This window comes from Periophthalmus magnuspinnatus, chromosome 3 (assembly GCF_009829125.3).
Source record: "Periophthalmus magnuspinnatus isolate fPerMag1 chromosome 3, fPerMag1.2.pri, whole genome shotgun sequence".
NCBI classification, from domain to species: domain Eukaryota; kingdom Metazoa; phylum Chordata; class Actinopteri; order Gobiiformes; family Gobiidae; genus Periophthalmus; species Periophthalmus magnuspinnatus.
The window spans coordinates 33,789,968-33,808,136 of NC_047128.1; the positions used below are offsets into that span (position 1 = coordinate 33,789,968).

An 18,169-nucleotide genomic window follows, 5' to 3' on the forward strand; every position below is an offset into this window, starting at 1 on the left:
CAAACTATAGTTCTGCTCCTGTGGTACCATGAAACGTAAGTCATATATTTCCCGAGAGTTGACAGATGTACCACTGACCTTTCCAGGCGCAGATCAAGTGGTGATGAATGTCCTCCCTGACTACAATTCCCACACTTGATCTTGTCACAGGCTTGGTTTTGAATTTACAATGTATTTTTAACCGGCTTTAACAATAACAAACAAACCATTCTATGCATACACAGCAAATGTAAAATAAACATTATAAGTAACTATATGTCTACATTGGATAGTGGATGTTAGCGGTCCATCAGTCTTAATGCTTTCATTTGGCCTCACTCTGTGTAAACAGACTGGGAAGTCCATTGCATGTCTATTTGTTTAAAAGATGAGTAGCTGTTTCTATGGCTGTGCTTGTCTACCATGCAACACCAGGCCATTGAGCACAGACGGTGGACGGGCTGATGACTTAACACTACGGTGCAGGAATGACGGTTTCCATGCGAACGCCACAGGGCCACTGCCGAAAGAAGTGGTCCCTGGGAGCTGTGTCATAATGGTAACATCAGATTAGTGTGTATTAGTCTTAGGAGTGAATGCTTGGCCACTCACTTCATGAAGAAATAGGCGGCAGCTTATTGTTCACTCGGCAGGCGGCGATAACATTGTCGTCTGTTTATTGTGTAACACGGCCGAGGTCTGGCAAATACCTTGTGTGAAGAGTCATTTTCAGACCCCTTCTGGTATTTCTTTGTGAGCTCATGAATAATGCACGAGGCGTACACAGGACGACCCCTGACCATGATTCCATAATAGCTCCTGTTATTTGAACTAAAACATTTTTCGTGTCAATCCTATTTCATAAAGCAAACTGGTAAAAGACTCCCCCTCAGGCACTTTGTTTAAGCTGTCATGCCTCCACAATTCCAAAAGAGCTGACTTTATTTTTTCACTGTGTGGTTTTATAGTTAATTCATTAACTGCTCAACCACTCCTTTTCATATTTTGCTGTAAGCATGTTGACTTCTTTGTGTTTCTCCTTCCTGACAACTTGCCAGTTTTCACACTATCTCAGGTAACACACAAAAAAATATGATAAAAAAAACTATGAAGTTCCATTTTCCGGGTGCAAGATGTTGAAAAAAAAAAATGTTTTTAAAACATATGTTTGTGCTTTATGTAGACAGAGTACTGGGGAAATATGTGTGTGGTACATTTTAAAATGGCAGGCGTTTGGTGAGGCATTCTTGACTCAAAAGACAAAGGAGAAACATGTTGGTACATGAAGTAAAAGCAGTGCATGAAACTAAGTCTGCTTTTACCATTATAATATGATTATCCTTTAATTATACAATTGGTCTATTAAATAAAATTGCATTATGTGTCACGATGCTACACATCCAGGGTTTTGTAACGTGATCAGAAGTCTCCTAAAGATACTTTAATGTAGAATATTTCACATTCCTGTCAAGGTCTGTCTTCACCTATTGTTGCACATAGATGGGGGAGCTGCTGTGTCTTTGCCTCAGGTTCAAGTTGAGATTGAGCATGGCATGCCACTGTTAGGCCTTAATCAACTTTTTACAGCTCATTATACTCCACTTAAAAGACAGATGTAAATCAGGATTAGATGTGAGAACATACCTGGCTTATAAGACATTCCTGGAGGGAAGAGAAAGCCTTGCTGGGCAGCGGCTGCTGCTGCCAGAGTGCGTTGGTCGTGTGGAAAAATGGGGATCATGAGCGGAGGCATGTGACCCTGGACCTGCTGAACAGATAGGAGCAGAGATCAGAGAGAGGCCTAAGCACGGGCATGGTACATAGAAACAGAGGCATCTCAGGGGGAGGCCAGATCACAGCTCTGTCTAACGTGTGTTGACAGGGGCTCTGTGCCACTGACGGCCCTCGTGTGCTCACACAATACATTCATCCAAGCTACAATTTTACCTGGACACATCAAAGGCTCAGCATACACACATTGTTACAGTTAGGTCAAATGAAATGACACGCAGGACAGAGGACAGAGGATCTATGAGGCTCTGGCTCCCATTGAGGAGTGGGGCAGTTACAAAGGCATTTGGCCTGGCTGTTAAACTCAATACGACATGTCAGCAGAGCATTGCTGAATGCATTACACAGGTGCAGTTACAGGGCCGATTATCATGTACATGCATGCACAGTCACCTCGGGGAAAGTTCACCAGCTCACATAATCACAAAGATACAGGTGATAAAGCCTAAAGACAATGTCGTCATTTACTGAAGCTATTTTCAGCGGGAGAGACGCAGGCGGGAGTGCTCATTGCCCGCTGTATTTCACTTGGATGTCATTCTCTGTCTCTTCCACTCACAGATTAACCTTCACCATCTTGCCTGTTGCTGACTAGCGGCCTACTGGGAATATCAGTGCAAAGCCTCTGCCGAGAGTTCAACGGTGGCTTGCATTTTTAAAAGTACCGTTCGCACACATGTTGCGCTGGCCAATCACACTGTCATTGCCTGCTTCCTGAAAGTCAGTGATGAGGAGCAGGACCTGCAAGGGTTAATCTAGCACTGGGCCAGAACACCTCAAGGGAACCAGTCTGGAAAATGGGTTAATAAAGGTCATCCCCCAAAATAAACACTTTACAGAATGTCTCCTCATTCATCCCTCTTTAAAATCAACCTGCAATAAAAAAGGTCTGGGTGCAATTACTGCTGCTGCATTGGGGCATGAAATCAACCTGCACAGAGCTGCTCCACCCCCACACGCTCTGCCTGAGGTCTGCTACCACCGCCCACCCCCGGTCTACCCTGTCCATACCAGGTGCACCCCACTTCTACGACAGCAAGAACGCTACTCAAAACGACTTTATCGATCTGTCAAGAGGTGCAAAGCTCAACCGAAAACTAAAACATTTATGTCTACTGAGATTTTAGAGCGGTGCAGAAAGTGCATTGTAGAAGAACAGAAAAAGTGTTTAGTAATGTTGCTATAAGTGCTTATCCTGTAAAAAAGAAAAAGGTCAAAGAATCTACGGCAAATTACTTAAAAATAAAACATGGCTTTATGGATTTGGGCTCCACGTTGCCCAGCTCAAAGGATGAAACATGGTTCTTGGCCTTGCATGTATGGAACATATGGAAAAACACAATAATTAATGTCACAACATGAGGTAGGGCCGGTGACAGGCGGAGGGACACAGGGGAACACAGCGTTTCTCTGTCTGTGTATTTGGACTGTAAAACCAGATGGAGTCTGCAGCTGAATGTGTGGCAGTCACGGGGCAGAGCAGTGTGTTAGCAGTGTGTGGCTAATCTTAAACACCAGCTGTAAATAACACAGGTAGAGAAATATGCCTGTAAAGAATAGTCATTATTTAGCAACAAAATGCCACGACAAATATTTGTACAGGTTTTACTGCCTTTCTGTCACTAAAGTACTTACTTCTGTGTTCCTTGTTGAAAAATGGTTGTTTGCTGGTTTTATAAATCCATAGAAACATAAATAAAATACATTAAATTGTCCAAAAATGTTTTTATAGCCTACTGTAATTATGTATTAATATTTTAATTAAATGGCTTCTGATTTGTAAAGTGGTGCAATTAATTATAACATTTTAATTAATCAGGACCGCCAACAAATTTATAGGGAAAATGTTTATTCTAAAGCGAGTGGCTTATTATTACATTTAGAGCAGAGCGGACCTGTATTTGTGATCATTTTTCAAAGATTAAATAAAATGAAACTGATTTAGAAAGTCTGAATTAATTTATGGAAAATTAAAAAAAAAAAAAAAAAAAAAAAAAAAAGGAATAAATATATAAGACCATGTAAAACTTCGACAAACTTTATGAGCAAATGAAAAGTTAACTGGAGAGGGCTGCATACACTGTGTGCCAAGGATGTTTCTATTGCAGGGCTGGACTCGGAGAGTGAAGTGCAGCAGATGTGAGCGAGAGTCCTTCCTTCCTCTCGTAAATACAGCCGCATTGTGGCGCTGGCACTGCTCTGCCTTTGTTTTAGCATTGCTAAGTACTGGATAATGTCATTTCACACCATCTGCCCGCAGGCTTCATTAAAGATACATGAATGGGCGATCTTATGAGGAACAGGTGCTATTGTTTGTCCCTCAAGACCCGGAGCTAAGAATCTGACTCAGAATACTTGAAGAGGAGCATCTGTAGTGATCAGTCAGACAGACTTGGCCCTGGCCCCTGCTCCACAGCACACGCACCAACAGAGGTTTCCGGGGAACTCGGCATCTTTACAACATGTATCATCAATTCATACGGCCTGATGAAGCCTGGAGTAAGCAGCCAGCAATCTGTTTAACTCGCAAACACTTTGGACTAAATACATAACATAACAATGTCATTTTTATGTAACAGGATATACAGAAATCACACTTGTTTTAACTATTCCCTAACATGCACCTCTGATCCTGCAGTGTAACTCCTGTAATCAAAAGGGACACACAAGCAAATCATACAAAGATGTACATAGCTCTGAGCAAGGCTTCTGTCAACACCCTGCTCGTCACTTTCTGCTAGAGCCTCTAAACAGCTCCCAGGAGGGCTCAGGACCCCTGCCGGCATCTCTTCGAAAGCAAAAAACGTCAGTCTACAATACAACCACAATACAGCCACACAATGAGAAGACGAAGAGGAACAGCTGCCTCTTTTACACATGTGTCTTACTCATTTCATAAAGATTTTGTGCAATAATCCACATGAATTCCTACTTGACACCTTTTCTCTCACCTCTCACAGCTGTTTGTCACTGATACAATCTCATACAAACCGATACTATAATTGTAAATCTATGCAATCGATTGTGAAGCGTCTTATCAGCGGCCTATTCGACTAATCTTTTACTAAAATACTCACACACTGAAACACTACTATAGCTGTAAGATTTGCAGCTTGCAGTAACTTTCATTTTCACGTAGACCTTCTTTTTTTTTCTTCACATCACACCAGAGGAGGCTCCAGCTGTTGCTCTACGATCTGATATTTCACATACTTTTCCTCACTCCATTGAACTGCTGCAACCGGAATCACCTTTTAATGAATTTGAAAGAAATTACAGCAAAATTGTATTTGCCACCACACTGTTATAAAGTGAAGGTGGGAAGCAATTAATTTCATTACCTAAAACTATTTATAAAATTATTTAATAGCACCTATAATTTTCAAAAGTTCAACAACTCAGCTCCACATGGACACTCACAGAATACTGCAGAATATTGCACCAACCCACTGGTAAATTTCACAAAGACACATACCTTATTATTACTATCAGTTACACTAAGGTGCATCCAGACAGCCACACATCATATGGCACAGTTCCACTTTGATCCGACAGCAGTGTGATGCGGTATGGATTTGTCTGTGGCTAATGGTAATCAGACGAGTAGATCAATAGATTTAAAGCAGACTTTGATGCTCCAGACTTGTGGCTCTAAATGAAGGTCTTTATATTACCACCCACTAGACTGAAGCAGCTGTATTCTTCCTGACTGTCTCCTTCAGTGAGGTAACAGTCCTTAAACAAGGAGGGCACAGACAATGGAGCGGGGCAGGTCACCGACAAACAGACACTTATGTGAACTGTCTCTGACCTCTGTACTTTCTCACTGCACATGAACTTGGATGACATTACTTTATAACCAGACGTAAAAGACATAGCCATCTTGTTTAAGGCCATTTAATAATTTCACTTATATAATGCATATTCTTTTGATGTATAAATACTATATTCAAGATAATTTGAGTAAGTTTATGGCACCTTCAAAGACACATGACAAATATGTCCACACAGTTGGGTTTTCTTTTTTCGCCCCAAGCATAAGCCTAATATTTAATGACATCTTTATTGTTAAGACTGAGATTTATATAACTCTGAACACACCAGAGCATTTGTACAAACTTGTATCCTATGTCAATGTTGAAGCAATGATTACGATAACAGTTGATAATAATATTGATAACAGTTTTGTGTGGCTCCCTTGAGCTTTAACTCGGACAAAGGGCTTTATAGAAAAGGCAGTAAAAGTAGACACAAGAGTCGGGTTATTCCTTAGGGACTAACCAATAGATGACTTCTTGTTCCACTAATTCCTTACACAGTAAAACAAGCCTCCTTGGAAAAGAGCCATTCCAATATGTCTATATTAAGTCGGGAGCTTGAAAGTGGGGGCAGTCCAGCCCCCTCACCCACTTCACTTAAAACCCTCTGCACAGACCAGACGTCCAAGCAGCACCACTGGAACTGAGTGAAGCTAGTGTCTGCATGTACAAGTTAAATTTATAATGACTCTGAATCCAAAAGAATTTAAAGCTGCCAAAATTAGCAAAGAGTCTCACTCATAATGTGTACATGAATAGAGAAAGGATTATCAGACGTGTTTAAGGAGTTTCCCCCTTAAACACATGTCTGCCCCGTACGAGTCAACAGCCTCAGACCTTCGTTGGTGGTGGTGGGGGGAGGAGGGGGGAGGAGGGGGCGCGGTGGGGCGGTGGGCAAAGGAGGGCGCTAAAGAACATTGGACATGGGTGAGTGAGATAAGCACAACTGGCTGTCACTTAAGAAGGCGACTGTGGCATCTTCAGCTCAGTTACATTCTGTTTAAGACGGTCATGTCATTGTTAAACGCACAACCTGGAAAATAAATATACTGTGTGTGTAAAAGGTAAATGGCGACTATTGTGTTTGTGTTTGAGTCGCATTGTTGAGTAAGTTTAATCAAATGCTTCATCAAATGTTTCAACAGTGATAATGTTTGAATATAAAAAAATATGATAAGATTCGCGATTACACAAAACACGTATTGAGCGTAATCCCCTGGGAAACGCCTGGACTTTCTTTCATAGCTAAAACAAAACCGTCCTTATTGAGCGGGCCCAGAGCTGAATACTGCGCGGGCAGTGGTGGCCTAAGCAAACACACGCCTCTGCGCTGGCCGCCTGAGCTCTGTGGATCCAGTTAATGTGGCTGTGTTTCCCTCTGACAGAGCCCACCGCGGAGGAGGACGACCGCGCCAGGCAAGTGTAAAGACAAAACAGTTTGCCGAGAACATTAGTAGAGTAAACACACATACGAGACTAAATCAACAACAGACCACAGGGCAAGTTCTGCTGAAGAAATGTGGCCCTATCAGAGCTGTGTAAAGGAGAGCCGTGTTTCCCAAGCAGCGGTGCAGGGATCTATAAGTGTTCACAAGAGCAAAGCCAGGGGAATGTGAACGATCAGACACTCTTTTAGGAACATCAGCAGCAATATTAGTCTTATTAATATTTAGAAAAAACATAGAAGAGCATGTATGAGGCTGGAAACGACTGGTATAGATCCAATTATTGTTTTGCATCTGACAAAATCCTTAGTCTTAAGTTATTCTTTACAGCAGAGGAGAACGCTCGAAGCTGACCTCATAACTTATCCTCCTGAAGGACAGATTTACAAAGCCTTCAGGTAACTAAACTGGTAAAAAACAGACCCTCAAGAATGCGCTCTCACACTGGAGCAGTTACATAAAATAAAGAAAGAAAAGACAAGCAGAAACAAGGATATGACAACCCAAAAAGTGTAAAGACTTGTTTTACCGGGGCAATATTTGCATAGAAAATCTCAGTTCCATTAACTGCATTCACAGATAATCACTTGAGCCGAGGTAGCGTCCATTACTCCTCTTCTTATTAACTCAGAAAACGGCGCCGTCTTTATTGTTTGAAATGCACAACTTTATTAAACGTCAGCATTTACTCCTCGCCTCCTGACAAGCGGTCCTATTTCATAACTAATTAAATTGATCCCTCCCTCTCTTCCCAACAATCAGGTCCACTAAACTGAATTATTTGGATCCAAGTGTCAATATATTAAATCACAGGGGCTAATGAGTCGGGTCGTGGCGTTCTTTTATCTTCGGTCTTGCATGTGCACATCTTCATCAGCTAACAGTCTCTTCAAATGGACCGAGCCTGCCTGGGTGGGAGCCAAGCCTCGTCTGACTGGGCTGGTAATACCCCACATAATCCCGCTACAGCTTCCACACACAGGGAAACGCTGGCGGCAAATCACAAGCGCCCCAGACACGCACACACACACACACACACACACACACACACACACACACACACACACAACGCACACATTACAATATCCCTCCTCTATTATTCTCTTATTATCATGCTAACAGTTCCAATCAAGCTGCGCTAATTAGGGGACTTACACATTCTCTTTAACAATATCTACTTTTTGAGCTTTTCGAGGCAGTGCGTTAATAAGAGGCTCACACTGCGAAAATCATTTGTGCCGGGGAAACAACAAAAGCATCAGAGAACACACAAATTAGCACAGTTATCTTTGTGCAATTACCATACTGCTCTGGGGTGGTTTAAAAACAGACGGCTCGTTTGGAATATTTACCATGCGGTTGCAATTTTAGAGATGATTTTTTTTTATATTAAGAAATAAAATCAGAGTAATAAATGTGTTTTACAAACTGATCCCTGGTTGTATGTTTTTAAAAATGAATTTCCAACACTATTTAAACAATGGTTATTATTAAGAGATGACTGAGGAGAACTACCTGTCATTCAGATTCAGAGACAGTTTTATTTACCATTTTTCCTCGTTTCAGCTTCAGTAAAATGTTTAACTTTCCAACTGTAATTATGAACACGATAAAGACAAATACAAAGTCAGATTACACACAGTGAGGACTGAAGGGAACAGGGAAACACTGCACTTGATGAGAAAAATAAAGAACAGTCAAGGTTGTGTAAACACTGAGAAAACTCTGTGACAATGGCCTCCACAGAAAGTTGTTATCTGTTCCCACTTGGTTCTTAACGCACGCAGAGGTGACACATCAATGCCACAGTGGATAAAAAACTGTTTTATGATATTGTAATAATAAAAATCAAATAAAATGGTTCCTCTGTTTCATCTTGGCAGCACTGCGTTCTCCAGCTGTTTGTGAAGATAAAGTTCACCATGACCTTTCAGCCAATATTTATTCTCTTGATGTGAGTCTCCATGTGGAGGTCCCTGTGAAGATACAGAGCTCTGGATTCCCCTGGAAGGAACCACAGCTATGATCTAAATATCATATAGGTTTTAATAAAGACAAGGCCCAAACATTGTGCTTAATAACTTCACTTAACTGTGGCAAACTCAGACGCCTTTCAAAATTTCAGATCATTTAACTCAAAAGTTAATCTCATCCTGGGATTGAACAAGTGCCAGGAGCATTTCAGAGATGGGCTAAACAAATAAAAACAAGCTAAACAGAAGCACACAAAGCCTTAGGCTTTGATAAGCCCCCACCACTGCAATCAAAACATCTGCTATCTTAAGACAAGTGACATTGTAATCCGGGAGGACAAAGAGTAAATCTCTCTTTCTTGTGAGAGTGATGGGGAGGATAAATGAAGGCTGGATCCCAATAGAACTTAATTAAACTGCTATTTCCCCTTACCCACATTTTAACGACCACCTTCCTTTTGAAGCCTCTGCTCTGAACACCTCAGGAGTCATTACCTGAGCAACAACAGTCTCAAGTTCCACCCCCAATAGTTTTACAGACTTTTACTGTTTGGACAGTGACCACTGATGTCCACAGTATCACCATTTAACTGACCTCGCATGAAGCCATAGGAGCTTTTCTCCCTCCAGCCAAAACAGACTTTGATGGTCAGAAGGGTCCTAAATAAGGATTAGTGCTCCCCTCACCAGCAGACACAAACGCACAGGCTAAATCAATCTGTCACAGATTAAGAGCATTTTACACAGCAGCCAATGCTTTAAACTAACATGACATTTGTTTTCAATTTCCCCATTGTAAGTGATTGTTTTGTAATAAACAGTACACATTTCACACTGCACAGAAGTATGAACAAAGTACTCTAGTTAAAAATAATTGTATCCGCTTTTGCAGAGTTTGGACTGAGGAGCAGAATTCACCACAGTCGAAATGGCACTGCTTTTATAAGATAAATGTTGAAGAGTTTTTGAGGAAGATTCAAATAATACCACTGAAAAGGGAGTTGTCCGTAAGAACAAAGAGAGGAGGCAGTGGAGAGGGACGTGCCTGACACGGAGCACAGCAACAGGATAACGTGGGGTTCACTCAGGCATCCAGCCCTCAGCCTTGACCACTGCCAGTGACCGCTCCGACGATACCGTGCACAATCAGACCATGTCCAGCTATGTTCTGCCTGGGTGGTCCTATTTTGGCTCTGTGTAGCATCAAGCGCACTAATAACAAAACTTAAGAGAGCAACAATGCTGGCCAAATAATCAAAAGCATGTCAGAGTACAGTGTGAAGGCTGCTCCGTGGGCCGCGTGGGACTGCTCTGTTCCAAAGGCATTTACCAGCCTCTTTCATGTCCCCCACCTACAAGCTCCTCCTCATTAACACTACTCATTAGCTCTTGTTACTTTTCCCCCTTTTTTGTTCATTAAGACGTGCTAATTATTCCCCTCCATATTTTAAAGCCCCTGCGATTACCAACAGGTAATTAACATTTGATGAGTGTTGAATGGTGGATTGACGTGAAATTAAAGAAAAGATTAGAAGAACAGTCCCGAACAGAAGTTGGTAATGGCAAGTGCTTTAAAGTTTAATTGTATTGATCTTAGTAACAGTAGGTATACACTAATTACACCAGAGAGAAAGTGTGTGGTAAACAGAAAAGGGCAAATGTTACCAGTCTACAGAAACACACTCACTGACCTGGATCTGCTGCTGGAGGAGGTTGATTTTGTGCTGCTGCTGCAAAAGCTGCTGCTGTTGTCTTGCAATCTGGACAAGGAAAAAAAAAAACATAGATTGGTTATGACGTAAAATAAAAATATAAAAAAATAAAATAAATGTGGATATCAGTGCAGATTTTACAGATATGCGTTCATTTAATTATTGTTTATTTATACGGACTGAATTAAAATCATAAGTGACAGTATATTCTATGCAAAGTTGAAATAAAATCCTTCTTCTGTCTTTGTGATTTGCAAATACTACATACTCTTAATTGTATTTTTTGAACAGATTTGACAGATATAATTCTCTTTGTTTATAAGGGCTTAAAGCGACATTACAAAATCATCAAAATCAGCATCACATTTGAATTAAAAATATATAAACACAGTATTTTCGATGAATATTTTCACTGTCTCTGTGATAATCTAATATACTCCTAATTGCATCTCATAGTTTAAGAAGTGACAACACAAAAAAATGACAATAGTAAACAGAAAAAGCCTCGCCGCAGGATAAACGCAACTTAAATCTCTGCAGCGTGACTTGCGCTCATCCCCGCCGCCGTCCCTCCTACTACATACCCACTTCATTGAGCGTGACAACCCAGTTTTAAGTGTCATTTCATTTTCATTTTTAAATATAATTACAAAGTGTTCACTGTAAGATACCAGTCGTCTGCAAATGTGTCAAGATTAATTTGTGCCGGCTTCCTCAGGAGTGTCAACAGTTAATTACTGCGTTGTATCTTGATGGCTTGATGAAATCCTGACTCTCAGTGGGCCAGCGCTCTCACTTTGGTTTTATTAATATTCGTCCTTTTCAAAAACACCCTGAAAATAATGAAACGTTTGCCTATCGCGGCGTTTATGTTGCGTTGGTGTCTCCGCGGCACAGCACGCACAGTCGAGGGGTAGTTTGCAAATGTACATCATTGATTGAAAAAGAAATCAATACTGTTAATGTATTATTAGTGTACTATGACCAAATACATCACTCCAAGGTAGATGGGGTATCTTTTCATTTAGCCGGAGAAGGTGCGAGCGAGCAGGGAAAACTCTGAGTGAACTCCTTGCTGATAATTGACTCATAGCCATTAGAGCGGCTGCTGATAATAAAAGTGTCGCCCGTGTAGATAGTTTGTGTCCTTATTTCTTCCCAGACATTAACACACTTCATGGCCCCCGCTAATTTGCTGATTTGTACAATATGGCTCATTGGCCTGATTTGTGCTGCAAATCTAATGCCAGCCTTGTTCTAATAGGAGCCGATTTATAAGATATAGAGGACTTCCATGTTTAATATAACGTTTAATTCTCACATTCCCTTGCATTTGTTGGCATAGTCATAATAACGCTTTTCCAGCCACACAGCATAAATGTGGGCGAGAGAGCATGACAGGAGAATCAGAGGTAATACAGAAACTCTTAAATCTAATATTATTTCTTATAACTTGTGCAGAGCAAGATTTTATTGGCAGCGGGTGTCAAATAAAGACATGCCGCAGAATTAGAGTCGCCACTTTAGGAAGATCTATGTGAGATGTCTTAAGAGATAAAGAGAAAATAGAAAACACACAATAGGACACAGGGCGGCGCGGTCTGCACTCTACATGTCGTTTAGATATTTTAGATTTGTGTTATCGTGGAATTTACGATTTGATTTCAGACAATATAATATAATAAATAATAAAAGTACAACTGGACAATAAAATCCTCTCAGTTTTAGCTGTATTCGACAAAAGAAATCCCCTTGTGCGTTGATAAGTTGACTAAAAAGCAAAAGGAATTAGCAAAAGGCCTCTCAAAAATACCTATATATATTTGTCCTAAAGTGCACTGACAAAACAAATAAAGTAAATTGCATATTTGAATACAAAACTACTGCTAACTCTCTGCGTTCTCCTTTCTGTCCTGTCTGTATAAATAATTTGAAATACCACTAATAACATCAGCTAATTCACTGACTAAACGCCTAATGCCCTACAGCCCTAAATTTAACATTCAGAAATGTGTCCAGCTTTGAAAAAAAAAAAGTTTAAATAAACCTAAACTGAAACAGCACAATGGAGTTACCTGTTCTTGCTGCTGACGGGCCAGCTCCATTTGCTGTCTCTGTTTCTCCATCTGTGAAGCAGCCAGTTTTTTCTGCTCGTCGTGAGCCGCCAGGAGCTGCTCCCTCAGGCTGATGAGCTGCGTGATCATGGTGGAAAGCTGGTGCTCCTTCTCTGCCAGGCTCTCCGGAGTACCTGGGCACGCAGACAGAGCAGACATGAGGAGGCAGAAAGACAAACACTGCTCCTGGAAACCTACATTTAAAGCCTGGTTTTGAGTATCCCAGAAGCTATGACCAAATAAGCAACAAGAGGGAGTCTGTGGAGGGCCCTGGCTATTGTGTAAGACTAAATATAGAAAAGAAACCATGGCGCACATACCAATCATCACTTTGTGTTATTGTACCGCTCACAATGTAAAGCACAAAGAGACCCACATGGGCAGCAGTCGACTGCCGTGATTTCACTTGGAGTGTTAAGGTCACGCAGCCTGAAGTTGTCTGTTTCACTGTAGCTGGTGTTCACAGCTTTCAGGGAGAGAAAGGCAAGGAATTGTTCCCAGCCCGTGGACAAAGAGCCGCAGGGCGCTGTCAAACTGAGCTGGCAGTTTATATCAAAGTACTATAACAGGAGGCTTTGTTCCGACGAGCGTCCTCTGGTCCTAACTTTGTGTGATGTCAGCAACGCATAGAAGAGAAACGCCAGACTTAACGTTTTTAAATGTGGCACAAGTACGACCGAATTTAAACATCACTCTAATATGATGGATTTTACTATTTTTGAAACTGGTTTATTGTCTTTTATGTTTGAAATTACAGTGCCGTGACCTTTAGTGTCTAGAAAGGAACCTCAAATAAAATTACCATCCAGACTTTGGGCGCAAAGCAGGAATCGTTTGAAGTTTCATTTGAGGTGCTATATGTGAATTCAGTGCAGTTTGTTTAGTGGTTTAGCACTGGCTCACTCATGGTTTTAGCCTTTTTTTAGCTATAGTTTTAGTTTTTTAGCTGTATTACCTTTCCTCTTACAATAGAGCTGGTTTAGTCCATGTCAGCGTGTGTTTTGAATGATCCTGTATGTAGTATGTAGTATGTAGTATGTAGTATGTAGTACGTAGAGTATATTGCATGCATGCCTAACCAGTGCGAGGCGAGTCACATGTCTGCACCGTGTGTGTGTTATCAAGAGCGCCACTCTGCTGCACCGCTCTCTCTCTTTCTGTCTAATCAATGCTAAGTGATCCTACCATTGACTTACACAGCCAACATAATTGCCCGTGAGAGGCTAGACAGTAACTCACTCTCCTCCCACTCCACTCCAGTGTGACAAGCTGATCGGGGAGAACAACGACAATGGGACAGAGGCAGAGAAAAGGATAAAAGCATGGTAGTAGTCCCGATAACAGTCGAGTGTGCACTGGCGCGGGGCCAACCAGGGGCCAAGTCTTTCCTGGGTGTCTTCCCCTGGTCTCTGGACACATCTGTCTTGAGTTCTGCGAGCGCTCCCAGGGGCCCTCTCCACTCAAACTATTTTAATTTGACTAAACACCTGATTTATTTTATCTCTCTGATGAGGAAAGCCGTTTGTCTTAATAGGGCCTGTCAACCTCTAGAACCCATTCAGAGCAATTTACTGGCAGCAGGCTTGTCTGAACCTCGGCTCGACTCCGCCGCTCTCTGCAATGGAAGAGAGCGGCAATTCTCTATTTATACTCGAAAACGAAAAAAGCGCCTAAAAGACGCTATTCATGGGGTCTGCGTGTAGATTCCAAGGCCTGAATTGACTTTTTATCCAGCCGACTACACTTGTTGTAAAAAGCTTATCTGTAAAATTGATGCAATCAGGACAGACTTGATTAACCTTTGGTTTGTCCATGTTATTTCCAGGTCATAAGGAGTCAACATTCACCGTCACAATAAATCGCTATCAGTACAGTAGCAGAGGCACAATAGAAAATGGGGAGGAAAAGACCACAAAGAAAACAATGTTCAGGTAAAGACTGAGTCCATCAGGTCCAAACCAGACACAGCTGAACTAAACATCTGGAATCAATGACACATTCTCGCCTAGAGCCTAATTACAGGTCTGATTAAGAATATGCCAAAGTGTTTGTTCTTTCATTATAAATGACTAGAGTAAAATAAACTCCAATTGTTTTATTTAAGGTGTATTTACTGGGAATTAAGCGTTTTATTGTAGACTCTGGTGAGCCAGTTGAAGAGCGGAGAGCTCAGCCTGGACACTCAGAGAATGCAAAACAGAGGGGCCATTGTCTTGAGCTTGAACTGTGGGAAGTCCCAGCTGCCCTTTTTGTTTGGGACTTTTGTCATTTTTGTTTATTATTCTCACCAAAAATTGGTTATTTGAAAGTACTTATTCTTCCGAATTTCCTTGGCAATGCGTTTGAGTAGTAGCACCGATGTACATAATAAAACAAAATCAAATACATATGTTTTCAGGGAAAGAAATCTCTTTCTTTCTGTTGTAAATTATGGATCAGCTTTAAAATGCAGATAAAAGTTTTATTGGGCGGTGGTAAAGAGGGCAGTCGTGGTCTGTGTCTGACCAGCGCGCTGACAAAAGAGCCGGTTTCCTGCATATTGCATGGCTTTTAACAGTGGTGGGGCTGGGGTCTGTTAACGCGTCTCCTCGCTTTGGGTTTGTGATGGCAGACAGACATCTCTGAACTGCCCTGGTGCTACATAAACCCAGCAGCCAGTATTGATGCAACACAGTGACACCATGATGTGAGGGTCGCCTCTGACAGCCCCAACACAAGAGACAGAGAGAGACAGAGACATTTAAACAAACAGGAAGTGGACGAGTTTATTCAGCTTATTCAGCATTTACCTACAGATTTTTTCTTCCTTCAAATGTCATAAAGTGGGACAGCAAACATCACCGGGCGGCTAAATAAATGATAAGAGGAAAACAAGCAGAGCCACGGTTGCTTGGGGAGAGATGGGGGCATTTGAGCCTCGGGTCTTTGGATAAAAGGCACTTTGTAGGGGCGCGATTTGTTCTGTCCAATACCCACATCTCCCTCTCTCTTGGCTCCCTCCTCTCCGCTCTAATCAAGCAGTCTCTAATTTGGGTTCCAAGTCCAGTACCAGGGAAAAGAAGGAGGCTTGTTACTTTGAAGAGTCCCGAGTGAATAACACAGATAAAAGATTCAGGCACAAAAAAGACCAAAAAAGTGAGGGAGGGTGAGGGTAAAAAGGGGGAAAATCACAAGGCACCCTATTCTCTTCCGCGCTTTCGGTTGGGACAGCTGAGCCATTATGACCAGATCTGAATTGAGTTTTTTAGCAGCTCAGGACTGGAATTTCTTTGTCTTTATAAGGTCGGCTTGAGCCCATCCTAAGTAAATTAAGGCTTGTCTAGATGCTGAGACTGTACCAAGCGGTATCCTTCCACAGCGCACACATAGCTTACATGCCTGAGATGCTGAGGCACTTGCTACTCCCTTCAAAAAATGTATGTAGACAGGATTTTGTACAGATGTAGTGTGTATCACGCTGCTACAATCAATAAAATACATGTTTCTGAGTAACACGTGTGAACTCTCAATTCATTTGACCCTACGACCATTTTGGACCAAGCACAAAGCGGACTGAATGAACGCTAATGGTATCTATTGACACCTTTGTAAGTCTTTGACAACTTTTAACCCAAAGACCTTTCTTTCTTAAACCGGAAAAGGAAAAAATGTACAAAGAGATGTTTGTGCTAAAGTTCATAAAATCAAATAAAAACAAATGTTGTTCTCGGGTCACATAAAGCCACAAAGTCAATGCACTGGCAGGACATCAGGCTGCAGGAACAGGACTATCCACGTACAGCTACTCACTCGCTCCTCCATATGTGCGTCCCATAATGCAGTGTTAACATGTCTCCTTGTCCTACAACCCAGACAATATGAGCAACAGCTGTTTTACCTGGCCGGCTGCCTCTGCCCCGATATAAAACGCTGTTAATCTTGCCAATAAAACTCGAACAGTAAGCATAAGCAGTGCCTCACAAGAGCATGTCAGACTGGCAGCTGCGCCCCCTAATCCCTTACCCTTCCAATACAACATGGCAGCACACTATAAGCCAATTCATGCCCTGAAACCTATTACCTTGTTATGGAATACCTGTCAGGACCCGAGAATAGGCTCCATTTAATTTACTTTTAGGAACCTCCTGCCGCAATCCACTACATATGTGATCTTATTAGTAAATTTGGTTTTTCATGCATTCATCAACATATTTTACTGCATGAAGACACTTATAGCCAGGGAATATCATTTTGGTCTAAATGGGTTTCAGACTTTTATGATTGGCATATGGAGGAGCTCTTAATAAAGGAGCGTCTCATCTAGTGTAGTTGTGCTGTTCATGCCAAATGGAGATAGTCTAATATTTTGATGATGGCGGAAGATTCACTCTTCACTTTAATTATGATAATGTGGGAGATGCAAGACTTTAATGTCTATCCATGACACTGGACAGGTACTTAAGCAAAGATAAAGATAAAAAAATGAATTGCTGCTGTAAAACTACAGAAAAAAGGAAAGCCTAACAACACTGCTTACACCTTTCTGTGAATGTACAAAGCCGTACAAAGAGCCAGACATCTTAGCACGTCTTAATTGCTCTGCGTGCAAGTGTCACATCAAACTATTTTATGCAAACAATGTTTTTGAAAAAGTAATGATTCATCTTTTGTTGTATTTTATAATAGAGTCTGACCCCTCTGCCCTCAACTCAGAAAAGCGTATAGACTTTTCAAGGCCCACACTCACAAAGCACTCAAAAGTAGTCGACAGTAGACGAAGGAAAAATAAAATCATTCAGAAAAGCATACAATTAAACTTGGGTTTTAATGTGGATCTTGTCTATTCTTTTCATAGTTCATTCCTTTATTGGTTTTAAAACATTCAGTCAATAATTAAAGCTGGAAGTTCTTTTCCTTGGCCTGTGTCAAAACGATGTCTTGAAGACTTTATAAAGCTCACAATGCCTGACATTTTTTGCAGTTAGCTCTGTATTCCAAATACAGAGGAAAAACCTACGCTCGACCTACAAGGGCAAGTATTTTAATAACACCTTTATATAACTCGAGATGCCTACAAGGTTATCCTCATGAGATCTGAGCAAAGATCAACAGTGTTTTTTACATTTATATTTCCTTTGTTACACCACAGGCTCCTTCAAAACTGACACAAAAGAATTAAACCGAGTAACAAATGAAGATTTCCAAATGGTCACTTTTTAGCATCAGACAGAGGGCTGGGACATAGGACAAAAAGGGAAATGTTTCATCCAACAAATATGTTTTTATTTTATTTTGTCTTATTAAAAAAAGATGATTAATTTTCTGAACATAAATTGATGGTTAGAAATGACTTAGTCT

At 41.2% G+C, this 18,169-nt stretch overlaps 1 protein-coding gene across 1 annotated transcript in view; it reads right to left on the reverse strand.

Moving 5' to 3' along the window:
- Positions 1 to 18,169, reverse strand: part of sox6 (SRY-box transcription factor 6) — a 94,739-nt gene that overhangs the window by 25,618 nt on the left and 50,952 nt on the right. The window contains exons 8-10 of the mRNA XM_033983214.2: positions 12,794 to 12,966; positions 10,698 to 10,766; positions 1,624 to 1,744 (exon numbers count right to left, since the gene is read on the reverse strand). Of these exons, the coding sequence (XP_033839105.1) occupies positions 1,624 to 1,744; positions 10,698 to 10,766; positions 12,794 to 12,966 (363 nt within the window). The remainder of the gene's footprint in view (positions 1 to 1,623; positions 1,745 to 10,697; positions 10,767 to 12,793; positions 12,967 to 18,169) is intronic.